The 20,271-nt window shown below is 36.4% G+C and overlaps 1 protein-coding gene across 1 annotated transcript; it reads left to right on the forward strand.

Annotated features, from left to right (window-relative positions):
- The first annotated feature begins 1,864 nt into the window (after positions 1-1,864).
- LOC124459675 lies at positions 1,865-3,011 on the forward strand. The gene is made up of 2 exons (XM_047011867.1): positions 1,865-1,931; positions 1,988-3,011. The coding sequence occupies exons 1-2, from the start codon at positions 1,896-1,898 to the stop codon at positions 2,873-2,875; spliced, it is 924 nt and encodes a 307-aa protein (XP_046867823.1). The 5' UTR covers positions 1,865-1,895; the 3' UTR covers positions 2,876-3,011.
- The last annotated feature ends 17,260 nt before the right edge of the window (positions 3,012-20,271 follow it).

Consider the following 20,271-nt stretch of genomic DNA (forward strand, 5'->3'; position numbering starts at 1 on the left):
TATTGCTTGTGACATTTACACAGCATTTGATGTTCATCTGCATGTGTGAGTATGTATGTATGAGTGTGTGTGTGTGTACGTTTGGTTAAGCGGTTAGTTGACAGAGGAACCTCATAGCTAGCTACCTTGCTACCTACCTACAACTACAACACATATGTATGTGTGTATAGTTGCCACACGTGGCGTATGCGCAATGTTAATGATTTAAAGCATAGAAGCGATTAAGTCGACGTGAATGGATGACTCGAAGGGATCGAGGGTAAATGTTAAAATGTCGTTTTATATGCCTCTGTTAACCGAAATGAAAATAGTTTAGTTCTTGTGCGGTTTATTTCCCATACATATATATATATATACATATATATGTAGCATATATAGAGTTAGGTGTTTATGGCCCATAAATATTCAATTGAGAGTGAACATTTGGTTGGCACAATCTTTGGCGTCGAAATTGCCAACTAAAAGTGTGTTGAAACCTTGGCAAAATTGTTTTGCGGTAACAATTTTAACCAATACCACCAAATATCTCCGTCTCTTATAAGGAAAATCTACAAAAGATTCTTTAACCTCAATTTGGTATATATAAATTGCTTATTTAGCTATATATGCAAATAAGTTATTCGATTTTTCTTCTTTAAATTTAGCCCATATATTTTTCTAGAATATTTATTTTTTGAGTTAGATAATAATTCTTTAGACTTGCTAAATTGTATTCATTTTGTAATTAAGTAGTTTTTTTATCTACAGATAAATGCTAATGGCTTTTGAATTGTAATTTAATAAGTTATCTACTCAAAGGTAGTTGAACGAATATAGTTTTCTACATGACACAATAATATAAAATAGTCTCATCTAAGCAATAACTAGTATTGTTTTGGTAGTCTTAAGAAAAGACAATCGTGGGAGGAAAACCCAGGCTGGAAACTTTTTTAGACATTTCGATGATCCAATAAAATCCAAACCAATTAAATTATATGTCCTGTTCTCCATTCTGAGTCGTTTTCAAATGTAAATCGACAGCAATTCTGATCCGTTTCCGAAACTTTTATTCTCAATTTTAAGTGAAATGTCAATTGTTTTTGAAGTTAAATTCAAAATATTTTTGTTTCATCTACTCTGTGGGGTTAAAGAATCCCCAAGCTCTAAAATAATTTTAATTTAAATTTGTTATTGTATGAAAATCTTAACAAAAATATGTTTAAAGCGTCAAAAGTAACGAAGTTATTGACAAAAGTCACTGTTTTAGAAGGATCGTTCCTATGATACAGTCACCTGATCTTGATCAAATTTGGCATAGTCGTTTATATGTGTAAGAAACTCACTAATATTAAATTTCGACAATAGCTCAGAAAATAACGAAGGTATTGAGAAAAGTCACTGTTCGTGACTTTGACGTTTGTATGGGAGCTATATGATATATGATAACCCCTGCAGTATATACAAGCCTACATGCAAAATTTCAGCTCTGTAGCTTTAACGGTCTAGGAGGAATTTGCGTTGATCCAGACGGAAGGACGGACGGACATGGCTATTTGAGCTCGTCTCGTCGTGCTGATCAAGAATATATATACTTTTTATGGTCGGAGATGCTTCCTTCTATGCGTTGCACACTTTTGACCAAAATTAATATACCCTTTTTGCAAGGGTATAAAAAGAGACAGAAATATTTGACAATTGCTCAGCTTATTTTTTAAAGTATCTAGTACTTTCGGCTAGACGGAAGCAATTCACATATTTTTGAGATCCAAGAAGGCCTGGGATGTTTGTAAAATTCGACCTGGTTAAGGGGGTACAGTACTTCAATCATTCTACTTCGTAAACTCATACAGTCAACATCAAAAATAAAACAAAAACTGTTTTAGTTCTGAATATTAAAAAAGAGAAAAAGTGAAAATATGTTGACTGTTCAATTGATCATACAATCCGGAGAGGTTAGTAAACGTGAGGATATTACTTTTCATAATCGTGACCAAGTGTTCTTTTCCAGCAATTGGTTATGAAGCTCCCGATCTCAGCTAGTATATACGAACTTAAGAGAGAGCTGCAGAGTCTTCTCAATATTCAAGAACCATTGGAGATTTGTACTTCTGATGTAACGTTGGCCGATTCAGTTCTTTTGACAGAAATTGCTGGTCTAGGCAACAACGAACAAATTAAGCCGATTGTGTCTTGCTATGAAGGCAACAATTTTGTGTGCTTGATACGATTTTCTCTTGAGGCCGAGGATATCGCGCTTCCACTAGTCGATAATTCGGTGTCAGACTCAAGTATCGAAGTTAAAGTTGAATCTGAAATGGAAATGGAACCGGATGTTACAACTGGTCAGCATCCCCCATACATGAACATCCTGCCAGAGAAGAGGCCGTTTGTTGTGATAGTTTCTGCCTCCGAATGCGCAAAGAACTTTTGCGATCTGTTCAAAGGGTTCTTTGGTAAATTTTTGCGTTTCGGAGACGTTCGGAGCTTAGATTTCAATGATGTCACTCCGGTCGCTGAATACCATGGCCGGCTGTACATCGCAGCGGCCAATGAAGAGACCAGGGAATGGGTGGCGAGCAGCGTGTGTTCTATAGGGCTCTATGAGGCCGCTGGTTTTATAGACTTCCTGCACCTGACAGCGGCCAGAGTTACTTGGCCAAAGGTAGAGACTTGTTTGCTGCGAATTTTCACGCTCCTCGAACAGCAGAACTGTGGTATAAAGACGGAGAAGTGGGCTGTGGTGAGCCGGGAATATGTACCCCCTACAGTCACAAATGTTTGCCCCAATGAACAGGTTTACATCTGGATGGATGCGGACAGTGCGGATATCATCAAGGAGAGATTCAACTGCCTTAAACTATGTTTTTGGACGATCGAGTTTGAGTTTTGCGACTAGATGACCCATATATATTTTTTATTTTATCGAATTTACATTTTGAAATGTTAAAAAAAAGTTACGATTACGGCAGACTCGTTTGCCTACCGATTATTCTGACTTATCGTAATAGAAAAATAATGAAATATAATAATAATTTATGGACTTTGCTTTACTACCGAAACGTTGTCAAGTGAATTTTCAAACTCACTGTTTTCCCCTGATCGTTGATATGGGAGCTATATGATATAGTGGTCCGATCCAGCTGAATCCGAAATATACAACCCCTGCAGTATATACAAGACTAAATACATGCTAAATTTAACTCTGTAGCTCTAACGGTCTAGGAGGAGTGGACATGGACATGGCTATATGAACTCGTCTCGTCATGCTGATCAAGAATATATATACTTTATATGGGCGGAGATGTTTTCTTCTATGCGTTGCACACTTCTGACCAAAACTAATATACCCTTTTTGCAAGGGTATAAATATGTTGAACGTACAATGTTAATCATATTAATGAGAGAATTTAAAATTGGCAAACGATTTCAATGCGGTGTTTTTAGCTTAGAATCGAAAACCAGAACAGGCCTTAATGACCCAATTCCGAAATGGGAACTCAAAGAGAGTAAAAATATATAAACATAAGTCAGTAAACATGTTCCAGGATCATAGAACAACAGAAGAAACTTTTGTTCGTTAAAGACTATTTTATATTATTGTATCAATGGCGTCAATGGGTTCACTCAATTACCAAGTAAGCTTATACTTGCTTAATTTTGTTATTAGTTACTTACTACTTACTTTATTTTATTTGTTGGAGATATAATTTGAGCCTACAAACTGTTAGAACATGTTGGGTAAACATCCAGTAGAACAAGAGTCTAGAATTTAAAGCTAATAAAATTTAAAGTTAATCGAATGAACTTTACTAATTTTAGTTGATTAGCAGAAGGTTAGACTTTTTTTAATCAACTGCTTTATGAGCATTCTAATTTAATCAAGTGATCTTGTTAAGACTCGATTCACATTCTCTAAAAACTCTGCTCTGCTTTATTCTATGTCAGGAATCTAATTTATATTTGCAATAATCTAAACTCTTTAACGTATATATGCTTAGATTTTGCACAATGCCAAGTATTTGCTGTTTGCCTCGAATTTCCACTCTCCTCTATGCCAGTGATTAGCCTTTCGCTTTAGGCTGAAAGCATAAAATACCAAAAATGCCAAAGTGACACACAAAAATGTGACCACCTTTTTGCCTGAAAGAAAATTTAGAACGTACATACAAACATACATACCCACATACAGAGCGAAGGCACAAGAATGGTGGATAGGAATATTAAAGAGGTGGCGAAATTTTTAGCTAATTTTCCAATCGCTTAGACTTAAATATAAGAAGAGGCACTTGCAATTTTTTTGGTTGGCTCAATCATGGTTATTAAATTTGGCCAACTACGGTAAAAGTATTTTAAAGATGCTTTGAAATTTTCATTCCCTACTGTCGGCCTCAAAATATTCAGAAATGTCGTTGTTTTTAGGGGAGTCTCTCTCTCTCTCTCTCTCTGTCTTATCTATCGCTATCTCTTTCAATTGTCTCTGTCTCTGTGTGTATTTGTCTCTGTCTTCCTCAGTGGCTTTCACACTTTGGGAATTTGTGTGTCGTATGCTCGTATCGTAGGAGTGTAAGAAGAAATTTTAACATTGTTGCTGAAAATTTCATCAAGATTTCAAGTCGAGTTGGGTGGGTTGGCTGCCAGACGCGTGCCTGGGCTAAGTAACCGCATATCAGGTCTGTACTGAACTCAACTGAACTGTATACGGTTTTAGCTGGATGGGAAAGAAAAAAAAAAAACAGACAAAAAAATTCACCTTTACTTTTACCTTTTCTTGGTTCATTTTATTTTTGGCACAGAGAGCTTAAATTTTTTGCCTTAAATTTTCAATTTTACAAGCATTGTGCAAATTTTGATTTAAGCTTTATCCACTTGGTGTGTATGTGTGTGTGTGTGCTGTGTATTGAAGGGCAAATATTTGTATTTGAAATTTAAGACTCTGTTGAGCATTATTTATACTCAATTCAACTGCCTTTTTTTTGTGGGCTCAAAACATTTCTTAAATAAAATGCATTTCTCTACTTTACATTCTTCTTTCTTTTTTTTGCAGCTACGGCAATTTCTTGCGGTGGTCAGAGAGGCGAAAAAAGGATTTCAACATTCAATACACAAACAATAAGGTATTAAAAACTTCATTCTTTATCTCATTTCATTTATTTATGCTTGAAGAAATGCCAAATAGAATGTGTGTTTGAGTGTGTGTGTGTGTATGCGTGCCGACTTTTGTATTTTATTTTGAAAATTATTGAAAAGTTTTCATAAGAGCTCAAGCTCATGCTATAACTTGAGAAACTTCTACTAGTTGATGTAAATTAAGAAAATGAAAAGCATGAGATTTTCTTCGTTTCACTTGTTTCGATTTTTCATCTACGCTTGTTAGAAGAAAACTTGCAATTTTTCGCCCAAAAACTTTCATAACTGACCCATAGACATACCAAAAAAAAAAGAAGAAAACCCACAAAAAATGAACCATAACTACTATATGAGAGTTTTGGGGGGTTGCGGGGTGTCTAGGGGTGAGGTTCTAAAAAGGAAACGTTTATCTATGCCAACTAATTCCTACAAATTACAAGTGGACCAAAGATTCTGTCCCAGCGCCTTCTAATAACTACATGGTTTGGTTATTATAAAACTTTTTCCATTTCGCAAAACTTTTACCGCATGAAAATTCTACTCAAAAAAAAAGAATATATATATACATATATATATATAAGAGCAACAAAAAGAAGAAAATGCAAAAAAAAAAAAGAAGCAGATGAAGGGGGGAAAAAAAGCGACACACGCACATGAAAATGAAACGATCAAAATGTGGAAAAAGTGAAGCAATTTACTAGAACACGTCCAGCCATTATGCGAGCGAGAAGGAAACAAGATTCTTGCATAACGCGCTCTCAGTCGCACAGGCAACTTTTGAAGCGACTTTGTAAAGATTGCCCCATGCCCCCATCAATGTACATATATACCCATGCCCCATGCGCTGCTACTGTGAGTTGGTTCCTTTTCTTGGGACAGGATTTGAATTTGAAATTGAAAACAAGTTTATAACGTGAATTGGCAAATATAGAGCACTCTTAGGGATGGGGTTGAGCATTGGCCACGCACGACTGACATTGTCACACACACACACACGCACACACACACCCACATACAAACACATTACACCTACATGACACACATATTATGTTGTAGATGCGGGAATGGTGGCAACTCTCTCTCCCTCTCTCTCTGTCTATCTCTCTATATTCGCCATATTGACGCAATTCCTACTCAAGTAGCAAAACTCTAGAAAGGACTTTGCACTGGGGCCAAGAAACTTGGCCATGGCTTCCACTTTGGCTTGGACTTGAACAACTTGTAGAACGCTAGCTGCTAGCTTCAGGCCCTCACTTCTCCTTTGTAGTTTCCATATGCAGTTTGTTGTTCACCTTCCACCGTGCTTCTTCTTCTTCTTCTCCTTCTTATCCCAAATAGCAGAGGGAACTGGAGCTTCTTCTCCTCCAGCTACATACACCCAACTTTCATTTGCGTAAGTCGTTTTCAACGTCAACGCCGCAGGGGCAAATTGTTTGTTCGCCTCGTTTTCCATTCAAATTGTTTTCTTTTTCCCCTGTGCACACACACACACACACACACGCACGGGGCATAATAAATATAAATATGAGAGCTAGTATATATAATCCAAATACAAATATATGTATATGTATACACGTATACGTATATAGAAACATATGAACATGTGTGTTGTAGATTTATGCACTCAAAGAAATAATTACAATATTCAAGTTGTAGTATCGTAATGCTCATAGAAAACTTTCCTTCGTTATGAGAAAGCATTGGAGATTTAAAAAAAGTTTATTCGATTTTCTCACTATAACAACAATAACTCAAAAACTGTTTCTCGTTACTATATTTTCGACTTATTGTGTTTGATTCTTAAGTATTTAGTGTTAATTAATATCACTTTGCCTTGAAGTTTTTGTTTATTAACAAATGAAGAATGTTTTTTTTGACTTCTTCAAAGTAAATAACATATATTTTAAAAGTACATTTTTAAGTCTATTCCATAAATAGTAAAATATTGCAACTTAAAATTTATAAGACATCATGATTTTTTTCTCTTAGTGCATATGCACTAAGTGCAGTATGCATATATTTGCTTTGTATGCATTTGCTGATTTATGTATGTACTATACAGATACAGACATATACATACATATACACATGCATACATATAAATGTATATACATATACGCGTATATATATACATATACAAAATGCACATTTCTGCACATTGTGTTCCATTTACCTACAAAATGCTAGCAAACTGCTCCGCTCAAGTCTCAAAATACAGGTCAAGTTTCTTTGGTCTTGATAGATGGACAAGTAGACAAGGTGCACAAGAAAAGGTGCAGAACGTGCAGGGAGTTTGGGGGAATGAAAAGTGGGTTGGGTACATTGACAAGAGTTTGCCAAATAACAATTCAAACTCTGAATAGTTGCCAATTGTGAAACTCGGCGACATTTGGATCAAAGAGTAGTAGTGAATAGAAGCAGAGCAAAAAACGTATTTTCAACTTGGCTAAGTCAATCAGCTGTCTGGTTTTAATGTGTACGTAATTCTATAGGCATGTATATGTATCAAGTTATTCTGGTGCATTTCGTTCATTTGAAATGTGAGAATCCTGCTCCGTTCAGTATCATCTACGTTTCAGTTGGTAGCTTGAATACATAATAGGAGTCCATGGATATTGAAGACTTTGGGCATAGTTAATGAGAAACTCCAGTTTCATTTTGGTAACTAATATGTTACTTCAATCATGATGATTAAAGTGATTGACTCACTACACAAGAAATGCTCTTTATTGATAGGAAAACGTATCCGATAGACTAAAAAGGAACATGAATGCCTCTTCAAAAGAAATTCTTGGACCTTGACGAGTAAGGAAACAAAAGAAAAAAGCATGAAATTTGTATATTTGTGGTTTTTTTTCTTTTTGGATTTATCATTATTTAATTGGCCTACCTTGGGGAAAAATAGAGTTTAATTTCTATGTTAAATGTTCGTGCACACAATACAGATAGATGTATGAAGTTCGTGTGTGTGTGTGCGTGTGTGTAAGTCCCAAGGACATCGTCACGTATCCTTTGCACTGCAATAAACACCAAATAGTAAAAACTGGTGATATCAAACCACATTCGAGTTAGAAGACAGGAGACAATATGTCCCACTTCTTTCTTCTCACTTTCTCTATCTCTTTTTGTATGTGTCTGTTGTCCTGCTGTGTTTACCTGCCACAACGAGACAACAACAGGGATAACTAAAAATTTAACAAAACCAATTATTTGATTTTAAAATTCCATTAAAAGATAAAAAACCATCGAGCAGCACAAGGACAACGAGAAGAGACGCAAAGAAAAAAAAATACAGAGAGAAAACAAAAAATAGAAGTGAAGCAACATAAAGTCTTGTGGCCAAAGAGTCGTCGTGATTGTCGTTGCTGTTGTTGTTGTTGTTGTCGTCCTGCGGTCGTGATGCTGCTTCTTCTACTATTGCCACGACCCGCCTGTTGACATGCCAAGCCAGCAACAAGAAGCTACGGCAGTGTCTTGAGATAAGCCATAGAGAAAGAAAAAACTGAACCCAAAAGGGTTTAACACGTGCAGACAGTCGACAAACGGAGCCATAAATAAAAGTCGCACTTGGCCCGTATAGCAAAGGAGAAAGGGAAACTGAAAGGGTGCTAAAAGAGGGCAAAGTTGCTTGGACTTGGACCCAAGATGTTACACCAACGACACGATGACAGCAGCAACACACATACACATACACACACACACACACACACGGCAACAATCACACCTATACTAGCATCTATTGATAATGATAACTGCCAATTGTGGACAATGAAAAGCTGCCTGAGAGCCATTTTAGATTCTAATAGATTAGAAATTACCATTGATATCAAACGGATCTATTTACGTTGTGTGTTTTGTTTATAATTTACATTGCAAAATATCAAAGATTTTTGTTTTCTAGTTATTACTGTACTTTATTCAGCTGTTGCACATTAAAACAGTTGAAAAGTGATATTCAAGAATAAATTTAAGGTTTTTTTTTTATAGTCTTTACTTTTATAAATCTATTTTAACAGCTGATATTAGGTATTTTTTGTTAGAACTAAAAACATCAACATAGTCAATTCATAAGAAAGACAACTTTAAAATGAAGAAAAACAACAAAAACGAAAGCAAAATAGGCACACAAAACTGTAAATAATCATCAGAATATTTCATTTAAATATCTTTTCATTATAAATGTTGGGCATAAATTTTAAAGGTTTATTTAACAGATTCTAGTCCTTATTGCTTAAAATCAACATTATCAGGTCCTAAAAAGTCCTGCAGAAAACTTGGATTAAAGGACTTTTCCGCTTAAGACATCAATCACTCAACTATATTTCAAAAGTCCTTTGATGGACCAGAATAAAACAACTTCTATAATGAAAGCCAAAAGTCGTTGAAGTAGACATCGCAATGGTCCTGTTGGGAGTTAGGATATGAAAGACTTTTAAACACATACCTCCCATTTTATTTTTTTGAAATTTGAAAATTGAAATACTTATTTCAGGTTAAGAGTAATGATAATGTTTATTTTCTTATCCAATAAAACTGAAATCCAAATGAAAGAAAATAAATATACCTATGATAATTAGTGTATTTCTTTCCTTGTTTCTGTTTTTTATATTGCCTGCCAATTTCCCTTATTTAATAAAATGCTTGAAGTATAAGCAGTTAAGAGCAGAAGAAAGCATTCCAAGTTACATTTGGGTTTTTTTTTCATTTCTTTATGTAATATTGTGATTCTTCTCGCTTTAAGCATGTTTTTGAACATAATGTACACGCTATATGTGTTCACACATCTCTTTGGCTTTGTGTTTTTGAACTAGTTATATTGTCACTTCCTGTCTTTGTCAACATCAGCAGCAAGAGGGTAGCGAAACTGCAGTCACTCATCAGAGTGCTGTAAGAGCTATTTAGTAAGATGTCAACAATGTACATATAAGTTATACGATAGAGGAACGATTCTTTTTGCCTTGTGTGCGGGTGTGGTTGTGTGTGTTTATGGCAACAACAGCAGTAGCTGACATAAGGCATGACATACAGGAGTAGCATCAGCATCAAGCAACAACCGAGCAGCAACATGGCGTATGAGTGACCGAGTCTTTGTTCGACTCCAATTAGAAGACAACTCGTTCATCCTGTCAACAATGTGCCGCCTCCCCTCCCCCCGCCTCTTCCTAACCACCCGCCATTTTACAATGTGTGTAATGGCTATTGCCACGCCCAGGTCCATATCATACTTCACACTCAGATCCCTCAGTCATCTTTGGCGGCGGTACTCAACTTTTCATTTTTTATCATTTGCCTTGTTTCGTTTTCATTTCTATCTCTGTCCCTCTCTGCCTCATTCTCTCTCTCTCTCTATATATCTCTCTGTCTTTGTCTCTTCCTTTTGCTTGGCTACACTTTACTGCAAAGTGTAATTGAAATGCACATTGAAACTTTGAGTATAATGCTCTTACAAGTTTCTCTTTTGCAAAACTATAAAATACATTTTATATGTATGTATGTATACATGGGAAGGGGCTGAAGAAAAGTACATAAGTAGAAATTATGTGCGCATGAGGAGGATGATGCTGCTGACGGCATAAAAGTCAGACTCCAACTTCAAGCAAATAGAAAGCAGAAAAAAAAAACAAAAATAAAAAAGAGAAAAAGTAGGGGAAAAAAAATGTGTAGAGAAAGCAGAAAATATGATTTAATAGAGGAAAAGAAGAAGACACAACCGAAGCTGTAGCATCTTCTTCTCGTCTCCAGTTTGCCGCAGAGTGGCCCACAAAGTAGGCGGAGAGAAGTAGGATGGCGGTATAATTTTGTTAGGCAAGTCAAGGCAGAGCCTCCTACAAAGACAGAGAGTGCAGTGCCGTGCAGTGCCAGAGAAGTTTTTGCGGCTGGCCAGTGAAGCGTCTGACAGCCAGCTGTCAAGCTCTGCGGCTTCTACAAAATTTAAACAAATTGATGAATGGCTGAAACAAGGCTAAGAGTGGATGGATCGGGTGAATCGGGTAAGATTGGGGGTGTGTCGGGGTGTGGGGGTGGGTAAGCGAATGCAACTTGCAGTTGATTTGCTTAGCCGCAGGCAGAGCGCGCGCGCGCTCCACATGAAGTACATTTTCCAGGAAGGGCACAAATTTTGTCTGCAAATTGTATTAGGACAAGTCGACGAGCTGCAGCAGCAAAGTGTGAAGGGCGGAACAGAATTTTGGGTAACTGCAATAGCAGCAACTGAATTGCTACTACTGGAAAATTGTATTATGCATAAGGGGCACGAACATGAAGTTGAAGTGTGGTTAAGACTCTGCCATCGAAATGGACGGACTGGGGAATGGGCGGTGGGCGGGGGTACCAACAGTTTTGGCCGTGCATCTGTTCTATCTGTCTTGCCTATGGCTAGCTATTGTGGTGCGTGGTTAAATGTGGGTGGGCATTGGGTTGTGAGGCATGTGGTGGCAACATGAAAAGTTTTGCGCAAAAGCAAAATTAATGTGTAAAACATAGAGTTCAATCAGTATAGATTTGTGTAATCCATCAATATTTGACTTTCATGGCGAAATCTTGAACATTCATCAATTGAACAAGCCCCATCCTTAATATGCATAGCAAGATATACTGTTAAAGATTGTACTAAAGAATGTTTTTCATTGTTGAGAAATATAATTAGTTCAATTAGTTTAAAGGTTAAAGTTTGAACCGAGTATAACTGCCTCAGATACCCTTTAAAATGTTTATGTGAACTTGCAAGTTGATTTTAAATAGAAGTCTTGACACGATCTTTCTATTTATTTACAGTTAAAACATTAATCCATTTACCTTTAGCTACATCCTTTTCTTTACATTTTTTTTTTTAAGTTGCTGTTATTTTTTGATACGACATAAGTAGAGCTTAAAGTAATTTGTATCAATGTTTTTCATCCTATTTATGTTACTCCATTGCTTAGTAAAGTTTCACTTTTTTCTTTATTTATAATCCTTTTTCATAGTTTCAACTTCTGTTTTACTTTTCTTTTTATTCCTGGCGCTTTTATATTATTTCTTTGTCTTTATTTGTTAATAATTCTTTTTCAAATAAAATTATATAAATAAGTATTTGTAATCAGCTGAAGCAATTTCTTAAAATCCTTTTTCTTTTCAAACTTACAGAAATTAAAATGAATGAAAACATTTTGTCCTTTATTTGCTTGGCTCGTTGCCCATCTAAGATATGTGTTACTTTATTCTTGGATATTGAATTAAATCGTTGAAAATTCATTTATATTATGTCTTTTATATATGTTTGTGTACCTCACTCTCTCAACACTTAAGTGATTGCGAAAGCAGCTATTGACAACTCATCCATAAATTGCTCATACGCCCAGTTGTACACACATATGTACTCAGAGACAGTGATACGTATCAAAACTCACACAAAATGCCTTTTAATCGAAGATGTCATTAAACTTTCTTTCAATTTGTAACAAACCCATAAAATGTCGTTGACAATTTGACAATTTTTTCAGAGTTCCGTTTCGTTTTGCTTCACCACCGACACACACACAACACACACTTCTTACCCACACCCACACCCACACCAAACGACACCATACATACACATGCTTATAAACAATTTAAGCCATACATGTGTTGTTGTTTTTCTCTGGTTTCTTTTTTTTTATTTTCATTTTAGCACAAGACAAACAGTGAGTGTTCTTCTCTCACCACCACCACCACCACGACCTCTGTCCTTGTCTCGTCTAAGTTCACCCACCCACTGAACAGTTTGTGCAGCCAAAACGTGTTTATGTCTGTTCATTGTCACATTTACTTGTAAAGTTTTTCCACATCGCATCGCATCGCATTGCATTGCAGTGCAGCGCATCGAAGCTGCCACTTTGGAGCCCAGCCAGCAGATGGAGTAGGAGCTTGGAGCAGGAACAGTAGCCGGTAAAGAAGCAGGTCGGTCGCCTGCTGCTGCTGCTGCTGCTGCTGCTCCTTAGACATGTCAGCGACACATGCAGTCTGCAGTCTGCAAGTCGTTTTTTTGTAGTTCGAAGAAGTCTCAGGGCAGGCAAGCAAAAAATTGAATGCCAACACAGAGACAGGGAGAGGGAGAGAGAGAGAGAGTGAGTCTGGTGGGGAGAAAAGTCAGTGACGGGAGCAAAACGGAAGCAAATAAGCAGCAGCAGACGACGATTAAAAGTGCAGACATCGTTGGGACATAAACAAGGCAGGAAGTTGTAAAAAACACATAAACAAAGTTGGCAGGCAAAAAACTAAAACAAAGCTCACCCCGAAAGGCAGCCAAAAGAATTTTACTTCTTCTCGTTGTCGTTGTCGTCCTTGTTTTCCCATGTTTTTCTTGCCATCTCACACCACATTCACATTTCCCTCGCTGAACTCTTTTCGCTTTTCTTTGTGCTCATGGAAAATGGCAGGATATGTAAGGTGTGTGTGTGTGTTTGTGTGTGTGTGTGTTACTCGCACGGCCTTCATGAAAACTGTATACTCTTCTCTTTCGAAAATTCAAACACAGAGGCACAGCTTGTTTTCCCTAAAAGGGATTGCTTCTCTAACAAAAAGATAATGAGCTTGCCAGCACCTTGAATACAAAACTTTTTTTCTATAATTGTGATTGCAATCAGATGCTAGCATATAAAATTAGTGTTAAATAAAAAATACACAAGTCCCATTCTAAGGACCTGTTTCACTTTATAACAACCATAATTCTATTCAACATTACTTTTATTTTTACTAAATTTTTTTAACTAAATTTTATTATAAAGTCGAATTGATTCTGACGATGTACGCTAGGCGAGACCTAGTAGATTTTCCTTTGATGGGACCAAAGAGAGCCCATTTGATCAACAATAGCTGATGCTGCTCAAATTGTCCGTCGCCCTTCAAACAGTAGAAGTGAATGAAATTGATCGAAAATTGCATCGCAACAATCATCGAAATAAGTCTATAATCATCTAAGTATGTAAAATGTGAATTTCAGTAAATTTAACTTATGAATTGTTGCATTAAAGTTGGTCCTACATTTTTAATATTTTATTATCATTTCCTTTGAAAACACTTTTCATATGAATTGATTTCCATCATTGTAATTTTTAGACACTATCGTTTTAGGCCCTAACAAAAAACATAAAACAATGTATAAAGATAGACGTTTCAATTGTTAATTATACAGGACGACATTTTTGAGGGCATGCAAAAGTGTTTAAATTTTAACAGGTGTACAATAGTAATTGGATGCTGCTGGACGTTAGGTTTTCGAAAAAATTTTTTGACTCTTTATCTATAGCATACTTTTACAACCAAAATCTGGTCGTAATTGGCAAAACCCAAGTTCAGAATCAGCGTACCAGTGAATCAGCTAAAAGCACCTTTCAAATTAAAGTCATTAACAATCATGTCGGCTTGTGATATCATTTATATCTTGAAATTTAAAAAAAAATGTCGCATAATGCAAATTATGTTTTATGTTAGTTGTTTCGCTCAGTGTAGAACACTTGAACTAACAACAACAGTTGGCTTTGAGGAAACGTCTGCTTAGCGGTTGCATTTCCGTGTTGGTATCCTTTCATTCTTTCTTTATTTCCACGTACATGGCCAATACAAATAAATAAATATGCATACGTGCGCATAGAGATGGGCCAAGGATGGCGGCAGGAGGAGGAGGACGAGACGAGACGAGGCGAGGCGTTCAAATGCGGATACGAATGCGGATGAGGATGCATCTTAACCCTTTCTCTAGACTGTGCTTGAGAACTAAGGATTACAATTTCATTTCAATTTCCTGCTGCTGATGCTGCTGCACACAAAGAACAAAACAAACAAAATGCATGAAGCATCTGTGCCAACTACTTGCCACGCCCTCGCTCACTTGGAACACTAGGACGGCTAGCTACAAATACATGCATACATGTGTGAGTGTGTGCGTGTTGTTTACTCAAGGCTTAAGGTTTAAAATGGATTTGTTTGACGTGGCAGCAAGCCGGCTCCGGCTCCGACTTTGAATCTTAGACTCCGTCTCCAACTCCAGCGCTAACTTCGACTTGAGCACGACCACACACACACACACGCACACCCCTCTCCCTCTCCCTGTCCAATGCAATCTCATCGTTTCTCTTCCCTCTCTCTACTTTTACCCACTGCCATCTCTCGAACACATGTCGTACACGCTCAACGCCATTTAAGCTATTTAACAGCTTCCTTGAGCTTTCTTCTGATTCCTTCCTTAACGTTTCCTTTTGCTAGTTTTCAATTTACTTTAGTTTTTCAACCCACTTGCATTTGTCTTTCTATCTCTTGGCCCCGCTTTTATCTCATCTATCTCTCTCTCTCTTGGTGTGTGTTTGTGTGTCTTTGCTTCTGGCCTGGCCTGTTCTCTGCCATGGCTTAATTAGCTTTTGTTGCTTGGTAAAAGTTTTTTTTTCCCTTCTTCTTGCTTTTGCCAGCTTCTGACTGGCTAGATGGCTGGCTGGATGGCTGGCTGGATGGCTGGCTGCTGCTTCCTCTTATTATTATTTTCAAGCGTTTTTTAATTTGTAATTTTTATGCCAGGCTGCCATTTAGTGGCGGCTGGCAACGTTGCTCTCGTTGCTTCATCTCTTTGCTTCTCTCTGGCTTCTGGCATTTGCAATTGAGTTTGCAGTGTAATGGCAAAAGTTTAATGAGAATTGGGTAGTTAGTTAGCGGTTTAAGTTGCTTTCGGTTCAGTTTTGGTTAAGTGAAATCGTTGAAGGTCGTTAGTCAGGCTAAATATCTTTGCCATTAAAACCCAAGCCCGGGAAAGAAACCAGTTTGGACTGACTCATTCTGTCGCCATTAATTTGGCATGTAGTTATTCAATGTCAGTCACAGTGTCTGTGTTACCGTACCTACCGTACCCATTTACTTTTACTTATCGGGCCTTTCCCGTTGAAACAGTCGCACAGCTGTCAGAGTTTTTGAATTGTTGTTGTGCGTCCGTCCCTTTATATATATAAAGAATAAAATGTTGGCACACAGAAAGCCATCGGCTTAGTTGAATTTACTCAAATGCAGTTCACACTTTATGTGGCCATTGCTTGTTGGTCTGGATTTTCTTTCGCAACAGATGAACTGCTGGCAGAGTCAATGGCAATGTCAACGGTTCATCAGAAGAGTTTGCTGTCCGTCTTTACAACACCTATTCCACAAATAGGACATTCAACTGCCTGTAAGGAGAAAACATCTTTCGATTCAAGCACTAGACAAGGATTCATTTATAAAAATATTAAAAGAAACCGCATGAGACGCGATAAAAGCACTTCAGTTCAGGATATTTTTGATCAGTTAATAAAAAACCTTGACAAAGAAACAAAACTGGTAACCGACTCCACAAACATATCTGCCACGGATAAACCAAAAGATATGCCCTTGCCAACCAAAAGAAAATATTATAAAACAATCCATCGAAGAAGAAAGATAACAACAACAACTTCTAATGAGCCAAAGATGACAACTCTGGCAATAAGTGTACCAATAACTCTGGCAAAAACTCTAGTGACAACTGTACCCACAACTGAAGCAACAACCAAGTCGACGAAACAGTCTACAACTCGAAGAACTTCAACAACAATGATTAACCCAACAACAACTAATAGGTCAGGAAAAACTATTAAAACTAAAACGCCAAGAAGGAGACAGCCTAAAGCTAGAAAATCTTCAAGACGAAGAACTAGTTCAACATCTACCGGAAGGAAAAGTCCCCAAAGACCATTGAATAATGCCAGGAAAAAGAAAATTCCTCGACGTACTACACGCAGATCTACCAGAAGAAATCAAAAGAATATGCGAAGGAGGAATAAAACAAGTAAGACAACAACAATCAGAAGAAGAACCAGTACTACCGCTAAAACAACCACAACGAAGGAAAATAGAAGAACATCTACACAAAATATTGATAATGCAAATTAGACAACTGAGCACAAGGTTCCTGGATTAGAATTTCCATTAGATATTCTCACTTTGCATTCAAAGTCAACGAAGCCAACCAAAATGAATAAACTATTTGATACCGAATGGGTGGAAAGATATGATCTTAGATCACAAGGACCAGCAAGAGAAATTGACATACTAGCATACATATGATTAACACAATCCAAATGTACTTACTCAAATTATTAATCGAAACAAATTTACAAAGTAACTAATAAAAAGTCTACTTAAATACTTTGCTTACTTAATCATTTTGAAAGTGTATTTAAATATGACAGAAATGTAATAAAAAAACAAGGTAAAATACAAGCGTAGCTATAAAAATTATATAGTAAGAACTCCAGAGACATAGAGACACATGCATATACACTTTTCACTCATTTCATAAATATTCATGGCCCCCAATGGCAAACAGGACAAAAACAAAAGACGTACGATATAGCTGACATTTGTATTAGTAGCATAGAGGGGCGGGAGGGGTTTGAAAAAATATGTCAGATAACTTGTAATTGTCCTATGTCATACTTATATTCTACTTCGATGGCAGTTTATATATACCTATATGATATTCTAGGCTGAAGATCTTGATCCTGATCTACAAGGTTATATATTCTTTCATGCAAATAAAATGACAACAAAAAATTACGCATACGCAGTGTTGATTGCTTGAAAAAGGTATTATCAATTCACGTTCATACAAATTGCGAGATGCCAACCCCCTCTGGAAACGCCCATGCTATAGTGCCTGAAGTCGAAAAATTTGTTACATTGCATTGGGGAAATTTGTAGTACTGTTTGCTGTGTACTTTGTTTTATGCTCTATGTCGATATGCATTGTTTTCGTTTTTACATTTTCCCTGGCATGTATTGCTCTACACAATTTGGAAATGGTAGACATTTTTATGTCAGAAAAATATATGTACATACATATGTATGTAGGTATGCTTTATAGGAACATACATATATGAATTGTTGTAGCTACAGAGACTATACAATGAAACTTGGGGGAAAATGTGTAGCCGCAGAATTTTGTGGCGCTGAAAATCGGGCATTAGCGTTTGTTTGATTTGGGTCAGTGCGACTTTTTCGCCCCAGCTTTGTAATGTAAAATGTTACCATTTGTATGCTACATATATGTATGTACATATATGGTATATGGGCATGTGGCGGAGGAAGGGTGAAAGGGTTATCCTAACGAATGTAGCCACGTTTCATTTAAATTTAGATGAGCAACGACATTGCAATAGGTTTTGTCCCGGTCCTGGTCCTGGTCCTGTTCCTGGTCGTGATCCTAGTCCTTCTGCTGTTGCTGCTTTTAATCTGTGTCAAAATATTTTCTCTATATGCATTTTAACGCTTCGGGAAATGTTTTTGGACATGCCGAATGAATATACATATATCAAAATAAAAAAAAAAAAATATATATATATATACACTATATATATGAAATATATTGCATTTTCTACAAAATTCTTGTTTTATTTCATTTGTTTTAGTTTTTAGAGCGAAAGAGAAAGATTTTTTGTTGTGTTCTTTTTGCAAATTTATTTGTGTGCAAATTTTACACATTTGTTTTGTTTTTCAATATTTGATTTGTTTATGACTGTGTGTATGGGCATTTATATATATATGTGTGTGTGTGTGTGTCTAGGGATTAGTTGCTGGCAGTGCCAAAATATGAATTGCTTGCATTAAATTGTAGAGCGCTCGATGAGAGATCTAGGGATTTTGTTGGGATTTATGAGCAGAGGCGTTTTGTTTATTATCAACAAAGGGTTTTAGAGTTGTAATATTGGTTAACCAATATACACTATTCTATATACATAAATGTGTAAAATTATTATTTGTCATACCTGTATTAAACTATTTAAATGAATAGTCAAGGACCATCAAACTTGGAGAACTTTAATTTACCTAATAGCAAGACTTTTGGATTAAACGCTTAATCCAACGAATATTATATTACTTGGAGACCAAACATTGGCAAATTTTTCTTTTATAATTTAAGTTTTTGCCTAAATAAATAATCATATTATACGTGATTAGCAAAGATGAATAAGGCATTTTTCGACTATAAAAACTTTTTATTAAAACTTTTTAATACTTTAACATAACTTAATTTTGGTCTTCTTTTGTCTCTATAATAAGTAATTATTTGTGTAATAGTTTTTATTCCTGGTCATTCGTAGTGGGCCAAGACTGTAAAAATATATAAACTTGCTTCTATAAATGTTTTGTATTTCCTATAATATTCAAATTATATATTAAGCATTAACTAAGAAATGAGCATAAAAAGTAAAATTATTGTTTACACAAAAGTAAATGCTTTGATGGTAGAAATGTTCAATTTTTTTGCTGTTTCTGTCATTTTTGGATCATAGAATTATATGCTCATGACAGATGACAGAGATTTGAGGATTACAGTTGTTATGGGTCATGGAGAGTAAGACGGGTTAACATGTGATCCTTTCTATCTCCAGATCGTTTTACAATTCAATTGGGAGTTTTTTTTTTAACATTGTGCTGGATAACGATGGCGGCATGTGTCGCTGTCCTCACTTAATTGACTTGGCATATAAACCAATTTTATATACATATATATAAATGTATATGGCATCATTTTGCGTTTCGCAATTTACCCATTTTCACTGTTTGGAATTGCCGTTGGCTCAACCATAATTTATGACTAAAATAGTTAATGAATTGAAAAAATTGTATGTGTCAGCACAGAGGATGAAATGTTTTTTTTAAACAAATGGCCAGAATGCGGTCTCTGCTGTCGATATGTGGCAGTCATTTGTTGCCTCCCTTATTGCATACCCAAATCACACACACACAAACCCACACACACCCCATCATCATCATCTGTGTCTGTGTATGTGGTCGCCTGGTTGCGTTTGTGATTGGCAGTTGCATTGATAAGTGCCGCAAGGCCCATAAAAATGTGCATAGCTTGCGGTCCTCTCTACTTCTACCTATATCTATACATATATAAATGTGTGTGCGTGTGTATGTATATACCTCTCTTCCATTTCCCATCTTTTATTTTACTCTATTGCTACATCATCAACAAGAACATGAAGAACAGCAGTTGTACATGCGTATATAAATTTAAAGTTGGGCATGTTTTTTGGTCAATTGCCTTTTGTGTATCTGTATCTGCATCTGTAACCACAAAAAGGCAAACCAAATGTTCTATCGATAAGGCATGATGGTGACGGGACGTTCGTTATGAGTAAG

The sequence above is a fragment of the Drosophila willistoni genome, assembly GCF_018902025.1.
Source record: "Drosophila willistoni isolate 14030-0811.24 chromosome XR unlocalized genomic scaffold, UCI_dwil_1.1 Seg143, whole genome shotgun sequence".
In the NCBI taxonomy this organism is placed as follows: Eukaryota; Metazoa; Arthropoda; class Insecta; order Diptera; family Drosophilidae; genus Drosophila; species Drosophila willistoni.

What these genes read in the sequence shown, in the direction of transcription:
- LOC124459675 (XM_047011867.1), top strand. Translation starts at nt 1,896, where the DNA reads ATGTTGACTGTTCAATTGATCATACAATCCGGAGAG. An exon ending in TGATCATACAATCCGGAGAG is followed by an intron (nt 1,932 to 1,987) that starts GTTAGTAAACGT and finishes GTTCTTTTCCAG; the next exon opens with CAATTGGTTATGAAGCTCCC.